We start from the raw sequence: 25,362 nt of genomic DNA on the forward strand, positions 1-25,362 counted from the left end.
GAACACGGATAGGCAATGTTTCAGGTTGGGAGTCTTCACTGATTCCCGGGAGGGGGGGAAACCTGGTAAAGAAGTGGCGACAGGACATGGGCTGGCAAGTGATAGTTGATACAAGGTGAGGGGGGGGAGTTTGATTGGCAGGTGGGTGGACATAGGCTAGAGATGAAAAGAAGGCAAAAAGAATGTCAAATAAGGAGAGAAGAGGAGCGCAGTGTAAAACCAGAGAGAGGAATATAGGAGGAAGGGGACGGGTTGGGGTGGGATAGTGGGAGAGTTGCTTGGGTGAGGGTTTCTACATTGGAGAGTTAAGTTCTGCAGTGTGCACTGAAACTGCTTTCTGGAAAGAGTGAAAGAAAGGTCTTGCACAAAATCTTTTTATAGAATACCGATCAAAGAACGCCCGTCTTACACAATGCAACTTTCAGTCTAAAGAAGGATCTCGACCAGAAACGTCACCCACTCCTTCTCTCCAGAAATGCTGCCTGTCCTGCTGAGTTACTCCAGCATTTTGGGTTTATATTCAACTACTTCATTCAAAGTTGATTATCAGTATTGGAACATTTAAACTAGCTAAGAGTAAACAGCTAGTGCTGATTGGGAATATTTAAATGTAATATGAAATACAAAAAAACACACTCAAATTGATAATCCAATTTATTTAAGTTATACTTGTAAAAAGTTTATATAAAACTACTGACTTTCAGTTTTGTTCTTTACAAAACAGTCCATCTCCACTCACCACTATTAGCACTTTAAATGTTTTAACAGTTAAGGCAGACAAACAAACTGTTGAAATGTATTAGCATTTGTTCTTCTAATAATACGTTTCTTGTTCCACCCAACCTAGTAACAAAAAATAAAAGTTAGGCAAATCAAATTGAAAGAGTAAATTTCAAGTTAAACAAAATTGTTCTGAAAACATGTTGCCCTTACTTCATTTTTAACCTGAAAGGAATAAATCAAAGTATAGTGATCCTACTATAACTGGATCCTGTCCAATACCACCTATATGTGCTTTTCATGCCCCATAAAACATATTTCACACTATTTAGCTATCCTTGAACTTAAAAACGTTTTTGCCCAAAACTTATAGCAAAAGTATATAGTTCAAGACATCTTGGAGTCCAAGCCCCTAGCTCCCTGAAAGTTGCAACGCAAATAGATAAAGTGGTAAAGGGAGCAAATTGGTGCGCTGGCCTTCACTGGTCAAGGCATTGAGTACAAGAGTCAGGGAGTCATGTTGCAGCTTTATAAAACTTTGGTTAGACCCCATTTGGAACATTGGGTATAGTTCTGGTCGCCCCATTGCAGGAAGGATGTAGAGAAGGTCCATAAGTGGTTTACAAGCATGCCGCCTGGATTGGAGGGCATTACCTATCAGAACAGGTTGGAAAACTTAAGTTGTTTTCTCTGTAGTGCCTGAGGCCCAGAGGAGACCTGACAGAAGTTTACAAAATTATGAGAAGCATTGATCAGGTAAGACAGTCAGAACCTCTTCCCCACCCCCCCTGGCTGGAAATGTCAAAGAGGAGAGGTCATAGATTTATGGTCATGTCAAAGAGGAGAAGTCATATCTTTAAGGTCAGATGAAGAAAGTTTAAAGATAAAGTGTAGGCATGTTTATTTTGTTTACACACACACAGTGCTAGGTGCCTGGAATGCATTGCAAGGGGTGGTGGTGGAAGTGGGCATCATATTCAGTATAGACATCGTGGGCCAAAGGACCTGTTCCTATGCTGCATTGTTAGATGTTAAAACACACATACATTGCTTTCCAATGAAGTCTGCTTGGAAACCAATTGAAAGCAGTGTTACCCATTCTCTCTGAAACAAACATCCCTACCCAAAGAAAGGTGTATGATATGCTGGGCAAATTTGGCTTATTGAGCACAACTCTAAAAACCCCATTATATACATCCCAGACTGCATTTACCCACAAGGCTGGAGTTTAACCTAAAAACAGCAGGAACACAATTAAACATAAATGTTGCACTTGTTTTGGTCAGGCAAAATGAGGCAGAGTGAACTTGCAGGAGAAATATTTCACACCAATCCAGCAAAGCTTCCACAAGTTAGTCTTAACACATTGCCTCCTTGTTTCCTACTCATACAAATTACTTTTGGAGACACAAATGTCACAAGCACTACCAGATTACCTCCAGGGTTCCGACGGATGATGAACCTTCGCGCTTCATCGTAAAGAAATATTATAAGACTGTATGGAAAGGCACAGAACCACCAGCTGGGTCTGAAGAAAAACAAATGAACCACGTTACAAACTGATCAAAAATTAACAAGAGATGCCAAAGAATATACGAACACTAAAAAATTGCTTACAATTGAGATTTAAAAACTCTCACTCAAAGGAAGGTAGGCAGGAATGACTTACTTTAGTGGGTACATCCTGAGTGCTATATCAGTGCCAGGAGTGTATGAAAGAAAAGCAGCAAGGGCTGTCTCTTCAAACAAACCAAAGATAAGAATCTTGTTCCTAGAAAAAGAATCATTGTTGAAAGAGGAAAATCATTACTCAATCTACCAATGGAATCTTTGATTTTCAATTCAGCAACTTATTCTGGTGTTTCACTAGTACGAGCAGCATTCAACAAGATATCTAATGACCAACATGCACTTAGAACTCAAAGTACCCTCAGATGGATCAATCACACAAACACAATGCTGTTTTGAGACTGATCAATTCCCTGCAGTCAAGGACAGGACTAATGACAACAAAAGTATGTGATGGATAGAGCTGGCGGATTATAGCTCTCACAAGACAAAGATGCAGAAGCTAATAATAATGCAGTAGCACGAGTTATGTAATTTAGCATACCCCACAGACTGGAATTGATTTACAAGCAAAACACAAAGAGCTGGAGGAACTCAGCAGGTCAGATATCATCTTTGGAGGGAATGGATGCTTCTGGTTGGGACCCTTCCTCAGACTGCAATTGAGTAGTTTTACAATAGCTGTACGACAGCGCACCGTATCTGCCGAATACTTAGAATCTCGCTCCACGTTTTATTCTTCTCAGACTGGCTCATACCAGTAACAGTCTCAAATGTATTCCAATAGGATACCACCCCAATAAGCTAGGGGCACAGCAAATAACATGGGAAGAGGAAATGTAAATCTTCAGTAAATTATTTAGTCAAATATCCCATTAATGGTTATTTTATATTGTTGATTGTTCTTTCTCCTAAACATATTGGTGAGATATTTACTTCATTCCCTGTTGAAATATGGAGTTTCTTCTGGTCTTACAGATAATCAAGTCAGCCCACTGCACTACCACAATGCTGATGAAGAATGATGTGTGACAGGTATATTCGATAATTTTCCGCTGTGCATAAGTCTGAAAAATGACAAAAATTTAAATTAGGGGTGTATGGTGAACTAGCTTGAATTTAAAAACTAAGAAATAGCAAGTGGAAAAGTGCATTAAAATACTAAAATATTCATTTTATATTACCGAGTCATATTAAGATGCCCTGCCCAAATTTTCCACTTGGAAGTGAGTAAAATTTCCAAATCCTGTCAAATTGAAAAATAAATTCACCCTGTACCCAAAATCATTTCCAAGTCACTTTTCCTCCTTCCATTTAATTCATAAATCTTCTCTAATTACAGTAAAACAATGATTATTCATTCTCTCATGAGCAGTTCATTTTCATTGTTTGATTTATCAATGACCAAGTACCCCAGTCTAAGTATTTCCACCTTGGAAAGAGGAAGTGGAACTAAACATGCACATGCTAATCAATGACCGCATTTTGAGGAAGTTTATCTTAAATTTCCACATCATGAGGCAGAGAGGGTTTAGTTTAGTTTAGAGATACAGCGTGGAATCAGGCCCTTCAACCCACTGACTCCATGCCGACCAATGATCACCGTACACACCAGGGGACATTTACAGAAGCCAATTCACCCACAAACCTGTACGTCTTTGGAGTATGGGAGGAAACCGGAGAAAACCCACGCCATCAAGGAGAAGTTGCAAACTCTGTACAGACAGCACCCGAGGTCAGGATCAGCCAGATAAAGTGACCAGCTGTCTCCTATAGCCATCTCTTTCTCAAACAAGGATACTGTTGGGGCTGGGGTAGATTCTCAGGGCAAATCGCAGTAGCAACGTGAACAATGGCATTATGTCTGCCTCTGCTGAACGCAGGGTAGAACTAAATCTAGGCAAGCAATAACGATAGGGTTCCCTAAAGACAGGGGTACAGACAGGCATTTCTGTGACTGCATTGATTCACAGAAAGATCTTGGGGTCCAAGTCCAACACAAATTAGGTACACAGAATGCTTGCCTTCATTTGCGAGGCACTGAGTACAAGGGCCAGGAAATCAAGTTGCAACTTTTTAAAATTTAGGTTTGACCACATTTGGTGTCTTTGTTTGCATTTGGGGTCACTCCATTGCAAGAAGGATGTGGATGCTTTGGAGAAGGTACAGAAAAGGTTTACCAGGATGCTTTCTGGATTAGAGGGCAAGAGCCGCAAGGAACATATGGATAAATCTAGATTGGTTTCTCTGGGGGTTCAGAGGTTGAGGGGAGACCTGATAGAGGTTTATAAAATGACGAGGGGCAGAAATAGGATAGACAGTCAGAATCTTTTCCCTGGGGTGGGAATGACAAATACCAGGGCACCTAGCTTTAAAGTGGGAGGGACAATGTTTAAAGGAGATGCGCAAGGCAACTTTTATTTTTACACAGAGGGTGGCGGGGACCTGGAATGCTCTGCCAGGGTTGGCGGTGGAGGCAGATGTGATAGTAGCGTTTAAAGGCTTTTAGATAACCAGATGGATATGTAGGGCACGGAGGGATATGGATCACGTGCAGGCAGAAGGGGTTAGTTGAATTTAGCATCATGTTCGGTACAGACACTGCGGATCAAATGGTCTGTTCCCGTGCTGTACTGTTCTATGTTCAATATATTATAATTCGGAAGGCAGAATTACGCTGGATGTTGGCAGCTACAAGTCCATGGCTGTAATATAAACATCTGAAGCCAAGGGGTGGATGCATCCCAGTTAAAACCCATCAGCTTTATCAGGCATGCCTGGGGTAGTATATAATGCAATTTATTTGGGTCGGGTTAACATTTAATTGAAAAAGCTCATGCAGACCTTTATTTCACTGTCGTTTTTAGAAGATTTCAATCACTCTAAAAAGGTGTTTTATGCAATGGTTAATGTTTTATTTGAATCAGGAAATCTATATGAACTGTATTTACATGTGTCTAGATTGTCAAAGTCATTATTAAAAATGTTAAAAATGAGACGTCAAAATAGTTTCAAGGCTATTATACCCTTAGGCAGGGAAGCGAGCAACACTCACAGCATACTCCAGGTCACAGGTGGTTTCCTGGTGACCCAAGGCCCATTCTAAGGAGTTGCACTTTCTGTAAATGTCTCTGGGATCTGGAAATCCAAATAACCACTCGTACTGAAGATGAAAATTATCACACCCTTCAAAATAATTTGCAGTATTTGCATTTTTCCAGTAAAGCCCCAAACCCACTGGAATTTCTGAATAACCCAAGTCCCACACAGAAATGAAAGTTTATTTTTTGTAAAATGCCCCAGTTGGTGGTTTACAATCTTTGTGAGGAAGCTTGAATCATTGCAAGTTTGATGAGCGTGAGCAAACACTAGCTGACTGCACCATTTCCAATACATGCTTCTCTCAAGTCTGGAATCAGCTTAATCATAGCAGACTGGAATTAGTTCTTCCCAATACATAGCAGCAGGAAAGATATACATACCCATTGTTGCCCATAACTGTCTTCCACGTTGTCTATCCATAACTCATCCCAATTTTCACGTATTCCAAGTAGGTCCATTGGGAGGAATCCATTCTCAGCCAAGATCACAAAGTAAGTGAAAAAACCACCCAAGGCCTGGATCATTCCTGGATAAAAGCAAGTTTTGTGTAAATTCATGAAATACATGAAAATGATTCATTATATTAATTCACCCAACAGAATTTAAGAACTGTAGGCACACAACATGATAGGATAAAACTGTACACGGGTAAACATGTAACTAAAAATTATGAAATAATAAAAAGAATGCATGACCTGCAAGAGTAAATCATAAATCCACTGACTGGATTACAATACTGTTATAGTTTGAGGCAAGTCATAGAGATTCGAGAAGCTGACAATACAAGCATGACAATAGAAGATTTTAATTTTCAAGTCAGAAGAAGCAGAACATTGCAATTTGTAAAACAAAACAAACTTCTAGCAGGTATTACAGAATGTTCTAAAACAAGGTTTATGAGCCAACCAGGTAATATCAGTTTAATGTTATAACCTGTTGTGAAGTAAAACGCTATAAATCTTAAATTGCAATCTGGCTAAGGGAAGAAACCCATGCAATGTTATCAAATTTAGTGTAAGTTTAAGAGCCTTGAATTTGCCACAAAGTGGTTAGCTAAGTTGAATTGTAAGAGGCATTTGGTATAAAACATTACATACTTTTAAAACAAAACCACTGCTAAGTCAAAGGACCCTCCCAAAAATGAGGCCCATTCAAATGGAAATAAATCTTTAAAATTCTGGTTGAAGTGGCTAGAACAATTTAAATTGTTTTGAAAGTATAAGAAAAATTAAAAAAGAAAATATCATGGCCACATGAATAAAGTTTATGTAAACCGTGGGGGAAAAGGTGACACTGGAAAATGGTTCCTTATTAAAGGACATATAAAAGTCAATGCTGATTACTAACAAAGGTTTGATTTATGCTAAGTTAAATAGTGGAAAATGTTGATAGTTTTAAATACTATATACACTATTTGTGTACTTTTTAATATAGTGGAAAGTCAAAACAAATGCATTAAATAAGTGAGCAAATACTAACCTATCTGTCCATATGCCATGCTGATCAATCTCTCATTTACCAATTTTCCCGTCTTGGGATTACGTGGCTGTCTTTTCATTATATCGCTCTCAGCGTGTTCGTAAGCAAGAGAAATGGCAGGTACCTACATAGGACCAAATGTTTTTGGTGACAACATAACACAGTATGATAGTGATAATCTTGGTAGAAGGATGATAGACTTCCAGGACTATTGAATGTTACTCCTTTAATACTCAAATTGACCTTTTTTTTCAAGCAGTGAACTCACAACCAGCCAGGAGCACAGAAACCAGAGCCTTGGCGAGCCAGATGCCCAACATTCCAATTGATGAATGATTATTAGGGTACATCAAGTCCTACTCGAGTAAACAATTACTAGTATATTCACAATAGTTATGGTGCAATTTACTTAACTGACAAGGCAAGATAATATTGCGAGGGTTTGCAGTGTTACATACAGGAGCAAATCATGAAACAATGCTGACAGGAATAATACTGTTTCCAATCTCAATCACTGGCTCACAATAGTCATACAGCCAAACAATCATTTAACATTAATCTAATTTTTTGCTCAGATTTTATTCTCCCCTCTCTCATGGACCTATACATCACACGCAACTTATAGCAGCCAATTAATCTACCAACCAGCTAGAGCTACCCTAAAGTGAAACCCAAACCATCACAGGGAGATCCTGCAAACTCCATACAGTGAGCACCAGATGTCAGGGTCGAACCTAAGTCACTGGAATTGAGGCAGCAGCTTCACAAGCTTTCTCTGGACACAATAGGAAGCAACAATCGGAGTGCTTCAAAAATCAAATATAATGCACCATCAACAACTGTAAAACTCACCATGTCAGTACCCAGATCAATGCAGAGGATGGTCACAGTTCCAAGTGGCAGTGGGACGTCCGCAATGACGAATACCAGGAACGGTGTGATTTCAGGGATGTTACTGGTTAAGGTATATGCAATAGATTTCTTAAGGTTATCAAAAATCAGACGACCTACAAAACAAAATCAAGAAATTTGAAGTGGCAAGAAAACAAAAGTTCCACAAATTTCTTAAAATTAAAAAAAACCAAATGGAAATAAACTGCAGAGTAATTCCTTGTAGTAAAGGCAATTTTTTAGCTCTATATGCAGTCTCAACTGGATGCCTCAAAATGTTAGATGTTAAATTATATGCCATAAATGCCTGTAGAACTTAGTTTAGCAGTAAACTAAAAATTAAAATACGTCAGTCAGACTAAAACTAGGAAATGCTATGTTTAAAAACTGTTCCCATTGTCAATGAAAATCAATTGTGAAATTCTGGCCATTTCCTTTTTAAAAAAAATAGAAATGGTTACACCTACCTTCTTCCACGCCAGTGACAATGGAGGCAAAGTTATCATCCAACAGTATCATGTCTGCAGCTTGTTTGGAGACATCAGAGCCAGCAATACCCATAGCAACACCAATATCAGCCATCTTTAGAGCAGGAGAGTCATTCACACCATCACCTGTGACTGCTACGATCGCACCCTGCATTAAAGTCAGTCAAAATATGATCCATAGAAAAAAATGCCGATTTTAAAAATTCTTCAACATCTTTTTTTCACAAAACCTGTCGATTTTCCACAAAGAACAGTGTCCTGGGTCAGCGCGTCCTGCTGTGTTTTATTAATAGATGTCGGGCAAACGGAAAATGTGCCAGCATACCAGGTGCCTTCACCCATATGCAAAGATTGACATGATAGAGGCAGAAAACAAACCCTGCTTCACTCAAACACAAATGGCGCATTTACTAGCTTTGAATACTTTGAACAAATTTCACTATACAAATTTGCTTCCCAAAAAGTCTCTATATTAAGTTGAAAAATATGTGCCAAAATTCTGCGCAATTATTTAATGAGTGACGGGGGGGGGGGGGGGAAGCATTTTATTCCCAAATAGAAGAGTTGGGAGTATTGTGTGCAGTTATGGTCATCACAATAGAGGAAGGATGTAGAGAGTTTAGAGGGGGTCCAGAGGAGTTTTACCAAAATAATGCCTGGGTATAGTGGGTATCAGCAACAGGGAGAGGTTGGACAAAACTGGATGGTTGTATTGAGGGGACATCTGATAGATGTAAAATTGAGAGGCATAGACAGTTATAGAGTCATAGAGTCTTGCAGTGTGGAAACAGGCACTTCGGCCCAACTTGCCTGAACCGGCCAACATGTCCCGTCCACACTAGTCCCACCTGCCTGCATTTGCCCCACATCCCTCTAAATCTGTCCTATCCATGTACCTGTCTAAATGTTTCTTAAACGTTGCGATAGCACCTGCCTCAACTACCTCCTCCAGTAGCCTAGTTCCATATACTGACCGGACACATTGCATGGTAAGAATCTTTTTTTCCAGAATAGAAATAACAAATACCAGAGGGCATAGCTTTAAGGGCGAGAAGGGCAAAGTTTAAAGGTGATGCACAGGACAAGATTTTGTTTTACACGGAGGGTAGCGAGTGCCTGGAATACGCTACCGGGGTTGATGGTGGTGGAGGCACATGCGACAGTAGCATTTAAGATACTTTTAGACAGGCACATGGAGATGCAGGGAATGGAGGGGTATGGATTATGTGCAGGCAGATAGGAATTGGTCTTGGCACAGGCAAGGTACTGTTCTAGGTTCTACATCTAGTTTCCTACCTGTCGCTGGCAGCCTTCCACGATAATCAGTTTCTGCTGAGGTGAAGTCCGAGCAAAGACTATCTCAGTGTGATACCGTAAAATGTCATCCAACTGTTCTGCGGATAATTCCTTCAGGTCTGTTCCATGGATCACACAAGCTTTGGCATCCCTGTGACACAAAATGCAACAATATATTCACAATTTACCATCATTCCTAATTTTCTTTTAAGCAATTCAAAACATATTATTCGGGGTAAAAGCAGAATAAATGCTTTAAACATACAGCAGGGGTTAGTAATATCTGGAAAGAGAACAGGAGTTACTGTTTCAAGGCAAAAACTATTGTCAGACAAGCCTGATACACCCTCAAATTTAGAGGAGCATTTTGTGACAATCATGCCTGGTATTTTCACCCTCTGCATTATCCATCGAGGTTTAAGAATTCATATTATAACTTCAGTCAACAGTGTTTAATTGTCATATATACTGACAAAAAAACAATTACATTCTTACTCGCAGCAGCTTTACAGGCCTGTAAACACACTAACAAAGATAAATTAATAAAATTTCAGCAACTGATGATCTGGCACCTAATTTGATCTGGACAAAATTATGAGCATACTTGAAACACCCTCCCCCCGGAAGTCCCTCCGAAAATGTGGCACCTAAGGTGGCCGATTTCAATCCCATCAGGACTTCCACGCTGATCAAATTTGCCCCCTGCGGCCAGAACCGGTGAATCGGTTCCCACAGCCTACTTCTGAGGCCGTCTTTGCGGGCCGGTATCTCAGCCCCCCCCCCCTTCCAGTACCGTTGGACTCCACTCGGGGGCCGTGACCCCTGTTGCTCCAGCAAAACAGATAATCCATCAAGGCCCTAGAACTAAGGGTGCTGGAAATTTGGTGTGGACCTGTATTACGTAGCAAAAATAGTATAAAAACAAAATCTGTAGTGCATCCAAAGATATCAGCCATAGAAGATCATAGTCTTTGAGTTTAATTTTGTTGTTGAGAAGAACCCAGTCACACTTTTCAGACCTCTACACCTCAACAGTTGGAGTAAACAAGAGCGTGGCCGGGGTTGTGCGGGTCTATGTTGACATTGGCTGCCTTCGAGCCAGTGCCTCAGTGCTATAGTCCAGAGATCAGATAATTCCATATAATTCTCAAATTAAATCTGGTACTTTATGGGCTGAGCAATGTATTCCTTTATTGAGCAAGTCAGTTGAAGAGTTATGGGGAGTTTCAAATGCTGGGTTTCAAATGGTGGAACACTTGTAGCACTTCCCTCCACCGGCACACAGGAAGGAGAAAACCTGGACAAACTGGTTTTGTGCTCATCCAACAGTTAACTAGACACAAGGAACTGCAGATGCTGTAACTTTGAACAAAGCAAAGTGTTGGAATAACTCAGCAGGCCAAGCAGCATTTGTGGAAGGCATGGATAGGCGATGTTTCAGACCAGGACATTCTTCACACAGAGTTACTTCAGCACTTTGTTTTGCAGTTAGATAATCTCAAACAAGATGGAAGCACAGACATTACAACTGTTCTCAGATTGCCAGCGATTACCTGGTATTAACCTCACTGACAGGAATGTTCAGGCGAGCAGCAATGTCTTCGACAGTCTCAGTGCCTTCCGAGATGATCCCCACACCTTTTGCAATGGCTTTAGCGGTGATTGGATGGTCACCAGTTACCATTATAACCTATGAAATTCAAAATAGGAATCAGTATGTAAAAGAAAATGCCAGCAGCCCTCTCAAAAAAACATGCCCTCGTCATTTAATAACTGTCGACATACATTTGGCAAATCTCTTGAAAAGGTTGTTTTATAAAATGCTCTCCCCACTGGGATTATAACAGATTTAAAATTAAGGAAGTGACTGCATTATTGTAAAAGGCATCAGTAATAGTTATATGCAAATTAGTTATCAAAAAAGCTCTGTAAGGATTAGTTTTAATAATTATTTTACACCACTTTGTTAATAATCCGGTAACAAGTTAATATGCTCATGTATCCCAAAATAGGAAGAGCTAAAATTAGCTGACAACTGAGGGGAAATGGCCAGAAACCTGTGATTTCTTAATCAAAGGTATCTCTCCTTTATGGCGAGTCTGGAGGCTTGTATTTGTTAAAGTTTATTGCGGCAGCAATATTCAATTACAAAGGATAACAAACGAGATTACAGACAACCATTAACTCAAACTGTTCACATCGACGTACTCTTCCCACTGACTGGTTTTGGGCGCCCAAAACCACCATGTGACCTTGCTGGCCAATCAGCGGGTTCGACTCTCAGGACCAATCCCTATGGTCGCTACACCTTGCTCTTTTGCAACCTTTAGCAGCATTGATCACAAAGTCGTTTAATTGTCACCTAGATGGCAAGACTGCACTTATCCATTGTAAAACACAAAAGTGCTAGAGCAATTAAGTGTATCAGGCAGCATCTGTGGAAGGAATGGATTGCTGACATTTCGGGATGGGATCCATATTCAAACACGTCTGAAGAAGGGACCTGATCCGAAAAATCTTCTGTCTATTCCCTCCACAGATGCTGGCTGACCTGCTGAGTTCTTCCATCTTTGTGCTTTACTCAAGATTCTGATATCTGCAATTCCTTGGGTCTGCACCTATCCATGTCCATTTTGACCTTTCCGGGAGCAGCTTGAGAATCACCTTTAATAGCTTCACTTACCACTCCCCAGACTTCCCTTTCTAACGTTCCCAATGGACTCGTTTTACTTCTCGTCCACCCTTTGGCAACATTATCCAAAAACAATGTCACTTTCCACACCTGTGATCATGCCTGGAATTCTCACCAGAACTTGCTTTGACTATTCACTGAATAAAACAAAGTACTAGAGAAACTCCTCGCCACCCATATTCCTCCCCGTGGCTTTACTTTCACTCCTCATTCCTTACCCGACATCCCTGTTTTCTTTCACCTCTAGCCTTTACCACGATCCCAACGATCTGACAATCGTGCCACCACCCTCACTTGCCCACCCCATCCCTCTTCCAGCTTCCCACCACCACTCTCCTCAGTCGGAAAAAGGCCCCTGACCCAAAATGTCACCTGTCCATTTCCTCCTGACCCACTGAGTTCCTCCAGCACTTTGCTCATTGCTCAGGATTCCAGCATTTGCAGTCTTCTGCCTCCATTGATCTGTCTACTGTAGGATACTGGGGATTTTGTCTGGATTAAAGGAGGTGCCAGACCACCAGTTGCTGGGAAATCAGCTGTGGACCTGTATTTTCTCTTTTCCTAATGCCCAATTCCAACTGCCTCAGTTCATCTATTCAAATCCTGTTCTGCACTGCTTTAACTCTTGATTTCACCAATTGCACTGCTAGCTGACTTCCTTAGTCTAACATTCATAAAACTGATTTCCTGAAAAAAATGCCCTTATGCTAACTCACACCAAGTAATGTTGAACTAGCACCTGGCTAACTGGCATTATAGACAATAGGTGCAGGAGTAGACCATTCGGCCCTTTGAGCCAGAACCACCACTCACTGATCATGGCTGATCATCCATAATCAGTACCCCGTTCCTGCCTTCTCCCCATATTCCTTGACATCACTATCTTTAAGAGCTCTATCTAACTCTCTTGAAAGCATCCAGAGAATTGGCCTCCACTGCCTTCTGAGGCAGAGAATTTCAGATTTACAACTCTTGAGTGAAAAAGTTTTTCCTCATCTCTGTTCTAAATGGCCTACCCTTTATTCTTAAACTGTGGCCCCTGGTTCTGGACTCCCGCAACATTTGGAACACGTTTCCTGCCTCTAGCGTGTCCAATCCCTTAATAATCTTATATGTTTCAATAAGATCCCCTCCCATCCTTCTAAATTCCAGTGTATACAAGCCTAGGCGCTCCAGGCTTTCAACATATCACAGTCCCGCCATTCCAGGAATTAACCTAGTAAACCTACGCTGCACGCCCTCAATAGCAAGAATGTCCTTCCTCAAATTTGGAGACCAAAACTGCACACAGTACTCCAGGTGCGGTCTTACTACTATGGCCCTGTAGAATTGCAGAAGGACCTCTTTGCTCCTATACTCGACTCCTCTTGTCATAAAGGCCAACATGCCATTAGCTTTCTTCATTGCCTGCTCTACCTGCATGCTACCTTTAAGTGACTGATGAACAAGGACACCCAGATCCTTTTGTACTTCCCCATTTTCTAACTTGACACCATTCAGATAATAATCTGCCTTCCTGTTCTTACCACCAGTGGACAACCTCACATTTATCCACATTAAACTGCATCTGCCCACTCACACAACCTGTCCAAGTTACCCTGCATTCTCATAGCATTCTCCTCACAGTTCACACTACCACCCAGCTTTGTGTCATCTGCAAATTTGCTAATGTTACTTTTAATCCCTTCATGCAAGTTTAAGTCAGGCTAAGCAGAAGAATAAAGTTGACACCTTTGAAAGCTCACAAGTATAACAAAGTGCTGGAGTAACTCAGTGAATCATGGAGCATCACTGGAGAACATGGACAGGTGACATTTTGCGTCAGGTTTGAGGGGAACCCAACTCAAAATGTCGCTTGTCCATATCCTTCTAAATTGGTCCAGTTTGTAGGAATTCCATCTTCTATCTATATACTAAAATTCTCATTTGTTTGTTCCTGAAATACAGCCAAAACGGTACACGATAGCACGACAATTTTAGGCCCAACTTACTCACCGTCATCCCTTTGGTGCCAGTGGAAGTTTCATTGGAAACGGTGTTATATTTTTTAAGTTATTCACATTTTTAAGTTTAAATCTATCTCCTGGGGAGGGAGGATAAGGGGGGTCGAGGGGGATGGAGTGGTGGGAGGAGGGTTGAGGGAGATGGAGTGGGGGGGAAAGAGGTTGCTGCAACAATGCAGGAGAGGTTTGGGCCCAACGGGTCCACTTGGTCTAGTAACCTTAAAATTTGAACCTTCCACTCATGTTCATAAGTTATAGGAGCAGAATTAGGCCATTTGGCGCATCAAGTCTACTCTGCCATTCATTCACAGCTGATCTATCTTTCCCTCTCGACCCCATTCTCATGCCTTCTCTCCGTAACCCCTGACAACTTGCATTCATGTGCAATTATCTTGTATCTAACCTCGAGCAGAACAAAGTAACGCTGCAAATCCCACTACAAATTAATTTTCACACTTTAGCACCATCCTTGACTTTACCTTGATCCCAGCACTCCTGCACTTGCCGACAGCATCTGGTACAGCAGCACGAGGTGGATCAATCATAGACATCAGTCCAACAAAGCAAAGACCTTCGGTAGGAAAATTTGGCTCTTCTGCTTCAAACGGAAACCCTTCACCAAACTTATTGTCAGGAAGGTTAAAATGGCAGAACCCTGCAAGAGAAGGAAATAAATTTGCCAGGTCAAATACATTTGGATAAACTGAGCCTATCTTCTCAAATAAGTGCCGTGTTTGGAGGCGTATCTGGGAAGATTGAGTTATGCTCTGTGTTCAGTTTAGTTTATTGTCACGTGTACCGAGGTACAGTGAAAAGCTTTGCATGCAAACCAGTCAGCGGAAAGACAATACATGATTAGAAATGAGTCATACGCAGTGTACAGATACATGATAAAGGGAATAACATGAATAACGTTAAGATAAAATCCAGTAAAGTCCAATCAAAGGTAGTCCGAGGGTCGCCAGTGAGGTAGATAGCAGCTCCGGACTGCACTCTGGTTGTTGGTAGGATGGTTCAGTTGCCTGATAACAGCTGGGAAGAAACTGTCCCTGAATCTGGAGGATTCAGCTTAGTTTGACCATAGCTCTAAAAACACCAGCTAACCTAATTAACTGAATTTAAATTTCCTAGTTATCATATCATATCATCATATATATACAGCCGAAAACAGGCCTTTTCGGCCCACCAGGTCCGTGCCGCCCAGCGATCCCCGTACATTAACACTATCCTACACCCACTAGGGACAATTTTTACATTTACCCAGCCAATTTCAGTACAGGTCAAATCACCAGCCTTGCCTTCAAGCTCGAGTTTCAATCCTTACCTAGCACTCTCTCCCCCAAGCCACCCAGCTCCATGTAGGCGTTCTGGAAACCTTCCTTCATCTCTGTATTCAGGGGTTGCTCCACGCCATTTAGAAGGATAGAGGTGCAGCGGTCTAGAATCCGTTCCGGTGCTCCCTTCATCACCAGCAAGTAGCGGCTGTCACCTTTTTCATTCTCGTGTATGGATAGCTAAGGATAAAAATTGGTGAAACAGGGAACAGCCTGGAATGCTTATAATAATAGACTTCCACGACCAGTTTGTGAAGATGTCGGCAATACAAATTAAATTGAGAAAATTTTGGAAAAATGGAAATCAGGCCACATCATTGGAATAAAGAAAAAGTAAAGGTTTCAGATCAGAGACCCTTCAATGAAACTGTAAAGACGACAAAAACACCTTATAAAGCAGCATTGTGAGTGAGGGGTATGTAGCTGATAGAAGAAAATGAAGAGTAAGCTGTAAACACAGTGAGGTTAATGAGTGAATAGGAGCAGATAGTGGGAGAGCATTGACCAAAGAGCATCAAAAAAATGTAGAAACAAAGAACTGCAGTTGCAGGTTTAATAAACCCACAAACTGCTGGAGAAACTCAGAACGTCAGGCAGGATCTCTGGAGAAACGGATAGGCAAAGTTTCGAGCCAGGACCTGAAACTTCAAAATTCACAGTAGGAAGGCGAGGCAGAACTGCTGCCAGAACCAGATAATTGCATTTGCAGCCTACCCGCATGGTCACCCTAGTTTGACCGTCAGAAACACCTCTCCTCCCTGCAGCTTTTGTCTCCTTTCCAGTTCTGTCAGAGGGCAGCATAGTAGCGCAGCTGGTAGAAACATAGGAAATAAGTGCAGAAGTACAGCTACTGCCTTACAGCGCAACTGGGTGCGATGCTGATCTCGGGTGTTGTCTGTATGTAGTTTACACGTTCTCTGTGTCATCATGAGTTTTCTCCGGTTCCCACCCACATCACAAAGATGTGCAGCTTATAGGTTAATTGGCCTCTAAATGGCTCTGAATATTCAGGAAATTGATGAGAAAGTGAGATAACGCAGAATTAGTGCGAAAGGGGTGATCGATGGTCTGTGTGGGCTCGTTAGACCGAAGGGCCCGTTTCCATGCTGTATCTTTAAACATCTCCCTCAAATGTTACTCATCTTTCTCTTCCCACGGATGCCGCCTGACCTGCCGCGCATCTGTATTTTCATTCAATAATAAGTTTCCATATGGACAATAAATTTAACACCAGAAAAGGAAACTCTCACATAATAAAGTTCATGAAATTATCCAGAATGAACCAAAGTTGAATGTTAAAATAAAAGCGCCTTCATTCTTAAACATAAGATCTTCAGTTGTATTGCAATTTTGTAAAGGATTACCAAATTGGAAATAGTTGAAAAAATTAACATTTAAAATAATCACCATATTGAATCCAAAAAGGGGCATTTTGGAGCATTTCATCCCAATCCTGATACTCAATTTGTCTGGGTTTCTCATTTAAGATGTTGTCAACCCTATCTGATCTGATACTCCTGGATACAGCATAAATCAGCAACAACTGTTGATCCTATGTAGATCCACTCTAAAGCTGTTACTGGCCCCCTTCATGTAGCTTTCTAACAGGTTGCTTGTGCTCAGCCTTGCTGAATCTCTCTTTACCTGATATTTGTTGGTGGAGTTGAACGGTATTTCTACAATTTTTTGGTTGCGATCCCTTATTTGCTGAACCGATCCACAACAGAGCTCGATACACTTCAAGAGAGCAGATTCTGAGGCATCTCCAGCAACACTTCTCTGAATGAAATTGGAAAGTCGATGGGTGGTTAATGGTGGTTAGTTTATCTACAATAAGTAACACAGAAACATATAGTTCTCAAGAGAATTAGATTTAACTCTTAGGGCTAAGGGAATCAAGGGATACGGGGGAAAAAGACAGAAAGGGGTACTGATTTTGGATGATTTCGAAAATAGGTGCAGGAGTAGACCATTCGGCCCTTCGAGCCAGCACCGCCATTCAATATGATCATGGCTGATCATCTACAATCAGTATCCCGTTCCTGCTTTCTCACTCGTATCCCTCGATTCCATTAGCCCTAACAGCTATATCTAACTCACTCTTGAATACATCCAGTGAATTGGCCCCCATTGCCTTCTGTGGCAGAGAATTCTACAGATTCACAACTCTCTGGGTGAAAAAGTTTTTTCTCAACAGTCCTAAATGGCTCACCCCTTATTTTCAAACTCTGACTCCCCCAACATCAAGAACATTTTTCCTGCATCAAGCTTGTCCAATCTCATAAGAATTTAATGTTTCTATAAGATCCTCTCTCATCCTTCTAAATTCCAGTGAATCACACTGGATTTTAACAGTAAATATTAACATACTCTTATTGGCAGCGTTTCTTCAGTAAGTTTGATTTCACACATTTCAGGGAACCCACTGAGGGAAGATAAAGTTGTGTAGGAAGGAACTGCAGATGCTGGTTTACACCGAATATATAGACACAAAATGCTAATGATAAAAGTATCATTATTCAACAGGGATAAGCTAAACTCTCAATGGAGTCCTCAAGTGTTCAAAGATCTGGAATTTATCTTAAAATGTGATAAATCATAGAAACATAGAAAATAGATGCAGGAGTAGGCCATTCGGCCCTTCGAGCCTGCACCGCCATTCAATATGATCAGGGCTGATCATTCAACTCAGTATCCCGTACCTGCCTTCTCTCCATACCCCCTGATCCTTTTAGCCACAAGGGCCACATCTAACTCCCTCTTAAATATAGCCAATGAACTGGCCTCAACTACCTTCTGTGGCAGAGAATTCCACAGATTCACCACTCTGTGAAAAAAAACGTTCTCATCTCGGTCCTAAAAGACTTCCCCCCTATCCTTAAACTGTGACCCCTTGTTCTGGACTTCCCCAACATCTGGAACAATCTTCCTGCAACTAGCCTGTCCAACCCCTTAAGACTTTTGTATGTTTCTATAAGATCCCCCCTCAATCTTCTAAATTCTAGCAAGTACAAGCTGAGTCTATCCAGTCTTTCTTCATATGAAAGTCCTGCCATCCAAGGAATCAATCTGGTGAACCTTCTCTGTACTCCCTCTATGGCAAGAATGTCTTTCCTCAGATTAGGAGACCAAAACTGTAGGCAATACTCCAGGTGTGGTCTCACCAATGCCCTGTACAACTGCAGCAGAACCTCCCTGCTCCTATACTCAAATCCCCTCGTTATGAATGCCAACATACCATTCGATTTCTTCACTGCCTGCTGCACCTGCTACTTTCAATGACTGGTGGACCACAACACCCAGGTCTCGTTGCATCTCCCCTTCTCCTAATCGGCCACCATTCAGATAATAGTTTGCTTTCCTGTTCTTGCCACCAAAGTGGATAACCTCGCATTTATCCACATTATACTGCATCTGCCATGCATTTGCCCACTCACCTAACCTATCCAAGTCACGTTGCAGCCTCCTAGCATCCTCCTCACAGCTAACACTGCCCCCCAGCTTCGTGTCATCCGCAAACTTGGAGATATTGCATTCAATTCCCTCGTCCAAATCATTAATATATATTGTAAATAGCTGGGATCCCAGCACTGAGCCTGGCAGTACCCCACTAGTCACTGCCTGCCATTCTGAAAAGGACCCGTTTATTCCTACTCTATGCTTCCTGTCTACCAGCCAGTTCTCTATCCACATCAATACTGAACCCACAATACCGTGTGCTTTAAGTTTGCATACTAATCTCTTATGTGGGACCTTGTCGAAAGCCTTCTGGAAGTCCAGATATAACACATCCACTGGTTCTCCCTTATCCACTCTACTAGTTACATCCTCGAAAAATTCTATAAGATTCGTCAGACATGGTTTGCCTTTCATAAATCCATGCTGACTTTGTCCAATGATTTCACCACTTTCCAAATGTGCTGCTATCCCATCTTTAATAACTGACTCTAGCATTTTCCCCATTACCGATGTTAGACTAACTGGTCTGTAATTCCCCGTTTTCTCTCTCCCTCCCTTTTTGAAAAGTGGGGTTACATTAGCTACCTTCCAATCCTCAGGAAATACTCCAGAATCTAAAGTTTTGAAAAATTATCACTAATGCATCCACTATTTCTGGGGCTACCTCCTTAAGCACTCTGGGATGCAGCCTATCTGGCCTTTAATCCATTCAATTTACCTAACACCACTTCCCGACTAACCTGGATTTCACTCAGTTCCTCCATCTCATTTGACCCCCGGTCCCTTGCTATTTCCGGCAGATTATTTATGTCTTCCTTAGTGAAGACAGAACCAAAGTAGTTATTCAATTGGTCTGCCATGTCCTTGTTCCCCATGATCAATTCACCTGTTTGACTGCAAGGGACCTACATTTGTTTTAACTAATCTTTTTCTCTTCACATATCTATAAAAGCTTTTGCAGTCAGTTTTTATGTTCCCTGCCAGTTTTCTTTCATAATCTATTTTCCCTTTCCTAATTAAGCCCTTTGTCCTCCTCTGCTGGACTCTGAATTTCTCCCAGTCCTCTGGTAGGCTGCTTTATCTCGCTAATTTGTATGCTTCATTTTTTGTTTTGATACTATCCCTAATTTTCCTTGTTAGCCACGGATGCACTACCTTCCCTGATTTATTCTTTTGCCAAACTGGGATGAACAATTGTTGTTGTTCATCCATTGAACATTTAAAGTTCAACTTTAAATGCCTTCCATTGCATATCCACCATCTACCCTTTAAGAATCAATTGCCAGTCTATCTTGGCCAATTCACGTCTCATACCCTCAAAGTTACCTTTCTTTAAGCTCAGAACGGTTGTTTCTGAATTAACTATGTCACTCTCCATCCTAATGAAGAGCTCAACCATATTATGGTCACTCTTGCCCAAGGGGCCACGCACATCAAGACTGCTAACTAACCCTTCCTCATTACTCAATACCCAGTCTAGAATAGCCTGCTCTCTCGTTGGTTCCTCTACATGTTGGTTTAGAAAACTATCCCGCATACATTCCAAGAAATCCTCTGCCTCAGCACCTCTGCCAATTTGATTCACCCAATCTATATGTAGATTGAAGTCACCCATTATAACTGTTTTACCTTTGTTGCACACATTTCTAATTTCCTGTTTGATGCCATCCCCAACTCTACTACTACTGTTAGGTGGCCTGTACACAACTCCCACTAGCGTTTTCTGCCCCTTAGTGTTTCACAGCTCTACCCATATCGATTCCACATCCTCCAAGCTAATGTCCTTCCTTTCTATTGCGTTAATCTCCTCTCTAACCAGCAACGCTAACCCACCTCCTTTTCCTTTCTGTCTATCCTCTACCTGTTCCCCCTTGGTCCGCCGTCATGGTCTCAACTTCCACTGCTTCGCCGATGATATCCAGCTCATCTCCACCAAGTCAAACTCCCCCACCACACACTACACTGACAAACTGCATCACTGAAATAAAATCTTGGCTTCAATCAAATTTCCTCAAACTCAATTGCAACAAATCTGAAATCATCATCATTGGTCCAAAAACGCTCACCAAATCCACCCAAAACTTCATCCTCAATATTGATGGTCTCCCAGTATCCACCTCCCCTCACATCCGGAATCTTGGAATCATCTTTGATCAAACCCTCTCCTTCGACAAACACATCAAACACATCACAAAGACAGCCTTCTTCCACCTCAAAAACATTGCCCGTCTCCGTCCATCCCTCTCCTCCACAGCTGCAGAAACCCTCATCCACGCCTTCATCACCTCCCGTCTGGACTACTGCAACAGCCTCCTCTATGGCGCACCCTCAAAAATCATCAGTAAACTTCAATACATTCAAAACTCCGCTGCCCGTCTACTCACCCACACCCCGATCCGTGACCATATCACCCCCGTCCTTTACAAACTCCACTGGCTCCCCATCCCCCAGAGAATCCAGTACAAAATCCTCCTCATAACCTACAAAGCCCTCCATAACCTGGCCCCATCCTACCTGACCGACCTCCTCCACAGGCACACTCCCACCTGCACCCTCCGCTCTGCTGCTGCCAATCTCCTATCCCCCCACATCCGGACCAAACTCAGATCCTGGGGGGACAGGGCTTTCTCCATCGCTGCTCCCACCCTATGGAACTCACTACCCCAAACGTTGGAGACTCCTCCACATTCAAAACATCGCTGAAGTCTCACCTGTTCAGTACTGCCTTCAACCACTGAAGGTCACCTCACCTTCTGTCTCCTTTCTCTGTTCGTTTACTTATTTACTTATTTATCTATTTATTCATTTCCCTATGTTCTCTAAATCTCTGTAAAGCGTCTTTGAGTATATGAAAAGCGCTATATAAATAAAATGCATTATTATTATTATTATCCCTCCTGAAATCATTTCAGGACATACTCCTACACCTGAAGTTTTGAGATTTAAATATCAGCTCCAAATCTATTATGTGGCATGCAGCATATAAGAAACACATCAGGTGCTTTATCGCACGCTGGTGAGAGCGCATTTGGAATATTGTGAGCATTTTTGGGCCCATGTCTGAGGAAGTATGTGCTGGCTTTGGTGAGGATCCAGAGGTTTATGAGAATGACCCATGGGATGATTGGAATAATGTATGAAGAGCATTTGAAGGTTCCGGGCCTAGACTCACTAGAGTTTAAGGATGAGGGGGGAATCTCCTTGAAACCTCCCACACAATGGAAGGCCTAGACATAGTGGATGTGTGAAGGATGTTTCCAGTAATGGGAGAGTCTAAAACCAGAGGGCACAGCCTCAGAATAAACAGACATGTCTTCAAAATAAAGGCGAGGAGGGATTTCTTTAGCCAGAGGGTAGTGAATCTATGGAATTCATTGCCACAGATGGCTGCGGAGGCCACCATTCGGTATTTTTAAGGCAGAGATTGATATGTTCATGATAAGGAAGGGCGTCAAAGGTTATGGGGAGAAGGCAGGAGAATGTGTTGAGAGGGAAAAATAGATCAGTGTTGATGGAATGGCAGAGTAGACTCGATAGGATGAATAGCTTAATTCTGCTCCAATGTCTTCTGGTCTAATTCTACCACACAGGACGTTTCTGAGTTAAGGTAATGAAGCATGACATTTTAAAAGAGCAGGTCAAAACTACCACAGAAAAGAAATCTGATACAACAGTCAATATAAATGCAGCTTACTTTAGCTTTAGGTAACTGTACCAAATTGCTTATCAAATGATTTAACACCATACTTTATTGTTGGGAACAATTAAAAATTTAAGTTGGTTGTTATTTAAAATAACATTATGCCTCACAGATATTTAAACTGCCAAGCAATGCTTACTTTTGCACTCATTTGTAATCATGAAATTTCCATCATTGACACGAGACGACTAATACGATGGAGGGCCACAACACAAAACCAAGCTCACCTTCAAGATTGGCACAGCATCTTGCCCTGCCTGGAAAACGGCTCGGTTACATAATGCAGCAATACGGGAAAGTGCAGCCCAAGTTAAAGAAGTCTTGTCAAAAGCGACACCTAAGGAGGTTAAACACAGTTAAATTGGACTTTGTCGTCACATTTTGGGAGGGTCCAACTTTCATAATTTTAGAATTTCTGTCGTATTAACTTCTCCAATTTAAAAATGTCTGAAGAATTTTGACAAGTGACAAGTCAATATGAATCAGTCTTTCTATGGGCGGCACAATGCAGCAGCAGTTAGTGGCAAGATAATTGAGAAACTTCCTAACTTTGTATTGTATGATAAACTGCAACAGACTACTACTATAATTTGGACATCGTCAAGAATTTACTTGTACAGCTGGCTCTTTGACGAGGCAGCCACATACGACATGACAAACAAATTTTTTTCAAACTAAATATGTGCACCTATTCGTCTCATGGAGTTTAACCAATTTGGTTTAATTGCTTAATGCAAAGATGCGGTAAAAGATGTCCTTGTCTGAAAAAATTTGACTGAATAAGGTCATATCATCATCAGGCCAAAAAATATTCTATTTTCCTTACCACTCTGGTTTTCAGTTGTGTCAGCTTCATGAATCTGGCTGTCAAACCACATGTGAGCAACAGTCATTCGATTTTGTGTCAGCGTTCCAGTTTTGTCAGAGCAGATGGTGGAGGTGGACCCAAGTGTCTCCACAGCCTCGAGATTCTTCACCAGGCAGTTTTTCCGTGCCATACGTTTGGCAGTCAGGGTGAGGCACACCTAGAAACAAGACAAATCGATCGTTTGGCCAATTGCTTCAGCCACCAATATCATAATGTATAAACCATTAGCCTGTTGATCAACTTTAGAGAGGGGATGAAAACTAAACGTTATTATTTTGGTACAAGCTGCTTGGTCTTAAAATAGTCTCAAGAGATCACAGATGCTAGAATCCAGAGCAAAATGCAAACTGCTGACAGCACTGCAGAGATACTGTGAGCAAAACACAACGTGTTTGGGTTGAGACCCTTCTTCCCAATAGTGGGTCTGGCAGTATCTGTGGAAAGAAACTGACAGACACTGCAGGCTTTGACACTTAAGGATGGTCCAGCAGTTTGTTTCTAGCTCAATCTGATAATATATTTTCCTTCAAATAACACGGTACAAAACCCATCTAATTTCTCAGAACCCTTCCACATTTTCCCGTTTCTTCTGCTTTTAGAATCACTGGAATGTAACCTGGCCAGATTCCACAACAGGTTTACCAAAAAGCTGGCTGAATGAAGATGAAAATGCAATGCCATTGCATACCGTGACAGTGGCGAGTAATCCCTCTGGCACATTGGCAACAATGATTCCGATCAAAAAGATGACTGCTTCAAGCCAGGAGTATCCCAGGATGAGTGAGAGAATGAAAAAGCTAACACCAAGGAAGACCGCCACTCCAGTGATGATGTGGATGAAATGCTCAATCTCAACAGCAATTGGAGTCTTTCCAACCTCCAGTCCAGATGCTAACGTGGCGATCCTGCCCATTACAGTGTGGTCACCCGTATTGACAACAATACCTCGAGCAGTACCTAGAATGACAAGTGTGACATCTTTATTTAGTAAAATTCCATTTATACCTTTGAAGGCTTGGTGAGCATAGACAAGTTAGGCAGAAGGGCCAGGAGAAGGCTTTGTGATACATCTTGCAATAAACTTTCATGGAAAAAGGTTTATAACCAAATAAAATGTTTTGAATCGATCCAGGAGAATGAATTACATAAAATGAAGTGGTTTACAACAAGGAATTTCAAAGGTTTTTAAGTTAACAGCAAATTGAAGAAACTACTTTGGAAATGCCAAATTGGAGTTTGCTGCAAATGGAATAATTTGATACAGCTTGGACTAACTTTTCATGTTAGGGATTTATAACAAAATAAAAGTTTGCAATCGATTCAGGAACATGAATAATCTAAAATAAAATAGTTTACAATAAGTTATTTCTAATTTATTTTAAAGACAGCTGAATGAAACACTATATATGGGAAACACCAAATTAGGCAGCCAGTAGAAAACTATGTAACACATCTTGCTCTTTATGGTCAAGTTTTACAATCCAATTTGCAACATAATTCTGACTTCAAGAACCTTCCACAATGCTATCCACATATAAATAAATGCTTCTGAAGTATAAACATTTTTGGAGAATCATTTGTTTCTTCTTAAAACACAGGCTTTAAGACAACACAGATCAGCAGGGTGGCGCAGCAGTAGAGTTGCCGCCTTACAGCGCCAGTCACCTGGGTTCGAACCTGACCTTGGGTGCTGCCTGTACAGAGTTTACACGTTCTCCCCGTGATCACTTGGGTTTTCTCCAGAGACGTGCGGGTTTGTAT

The 25,362-nt window shown here is 41.5% G+C and overlaps 1 protein-coding gene across 1 annotated transcript in view; it reads right to left on the bottom strand.

Annotated features, from left to right (window-relative positions):
- Nucleotides 1-654: 654 nt before the first annotated feature.
- The window catches only part of LOC144598809 (sodium/potassium-transporting ATPase subunit alpha), a 49,038-nt gene continuing 24,330 nt past the window's right edge, over nt 655-25,362 (bottom strand). Inside the window, exons 8-23 of the mRNA XM_078409254.1 lie at nt 24,290-24,558; nt 23,560-23,758; nt 22,961-23,070; nt 17,219-17,353; nt 15,565-15,754; nt 14,720-14,895; nt 11,099-11,235; nt 9,546-9,696; nt 8,229-8,397; nt 7,723-7,877; nt 6,871-6,994; nt 5,772-5,917; nt 3,226-3,356; nt 2,390-2,491; nt 2,157-2,248; nt 655-843 (exon numbers count right to left, since the gene is read on the bottom strand). Of these exons, the coding sequence (XP_078265380.1) occupies nt 815-843; nt 2,157-2,248; nt 2,390-2,491; nt 3,226-3,356; nt 5,772-5,917; nt 6,871-6,994; nt 7,723-7,877; nt 8,229-8,397; nt 9,546-9,696; nt 11,099-11,235; nt 14,720-14,895; nt 15,565-15,754; nt 17,219-17,353; nt 22,961-23,070; nt 23,560-23,758; nt 24,290-24,558 (2,315 nt within the window). The 3' untranslated portion in view covers nt 655-814. The remainder of the gene's footprint in view (nt 844-2,156; nt 2,249-2,389; nt 2,492-3,225; nt 3,357-5,771; nt 5,918-6,870; nt 6,995-7,722; nt 7,878-8,228; nt 8,398-9,545; nt 9,697-11,098; nt 11,236-14,719; nt 14,896-15,564; nt 15,755-17,218; nt 17,354-22,960; nt 23,071-23,559; nt 23,759-24,289; nt 24,559-25,362) is intronic.

The sequence above is a fragment of the Rhinoraja longicauda genome, chromosome 12 (genome assembly GCF_053455715.1).
Source record: "Rhinoraja longicauda isolate Sanriku21f chromosome 12, sRhiLon1.1, whole genome shotgun sequence".
Lineage (NCBI taxonomy): Eukaryota > Metazoa > Chordata > Chondrichthyes > Rajiformes > Arhynchobatidae > Rhinoraja > Rhinoraja longicauda.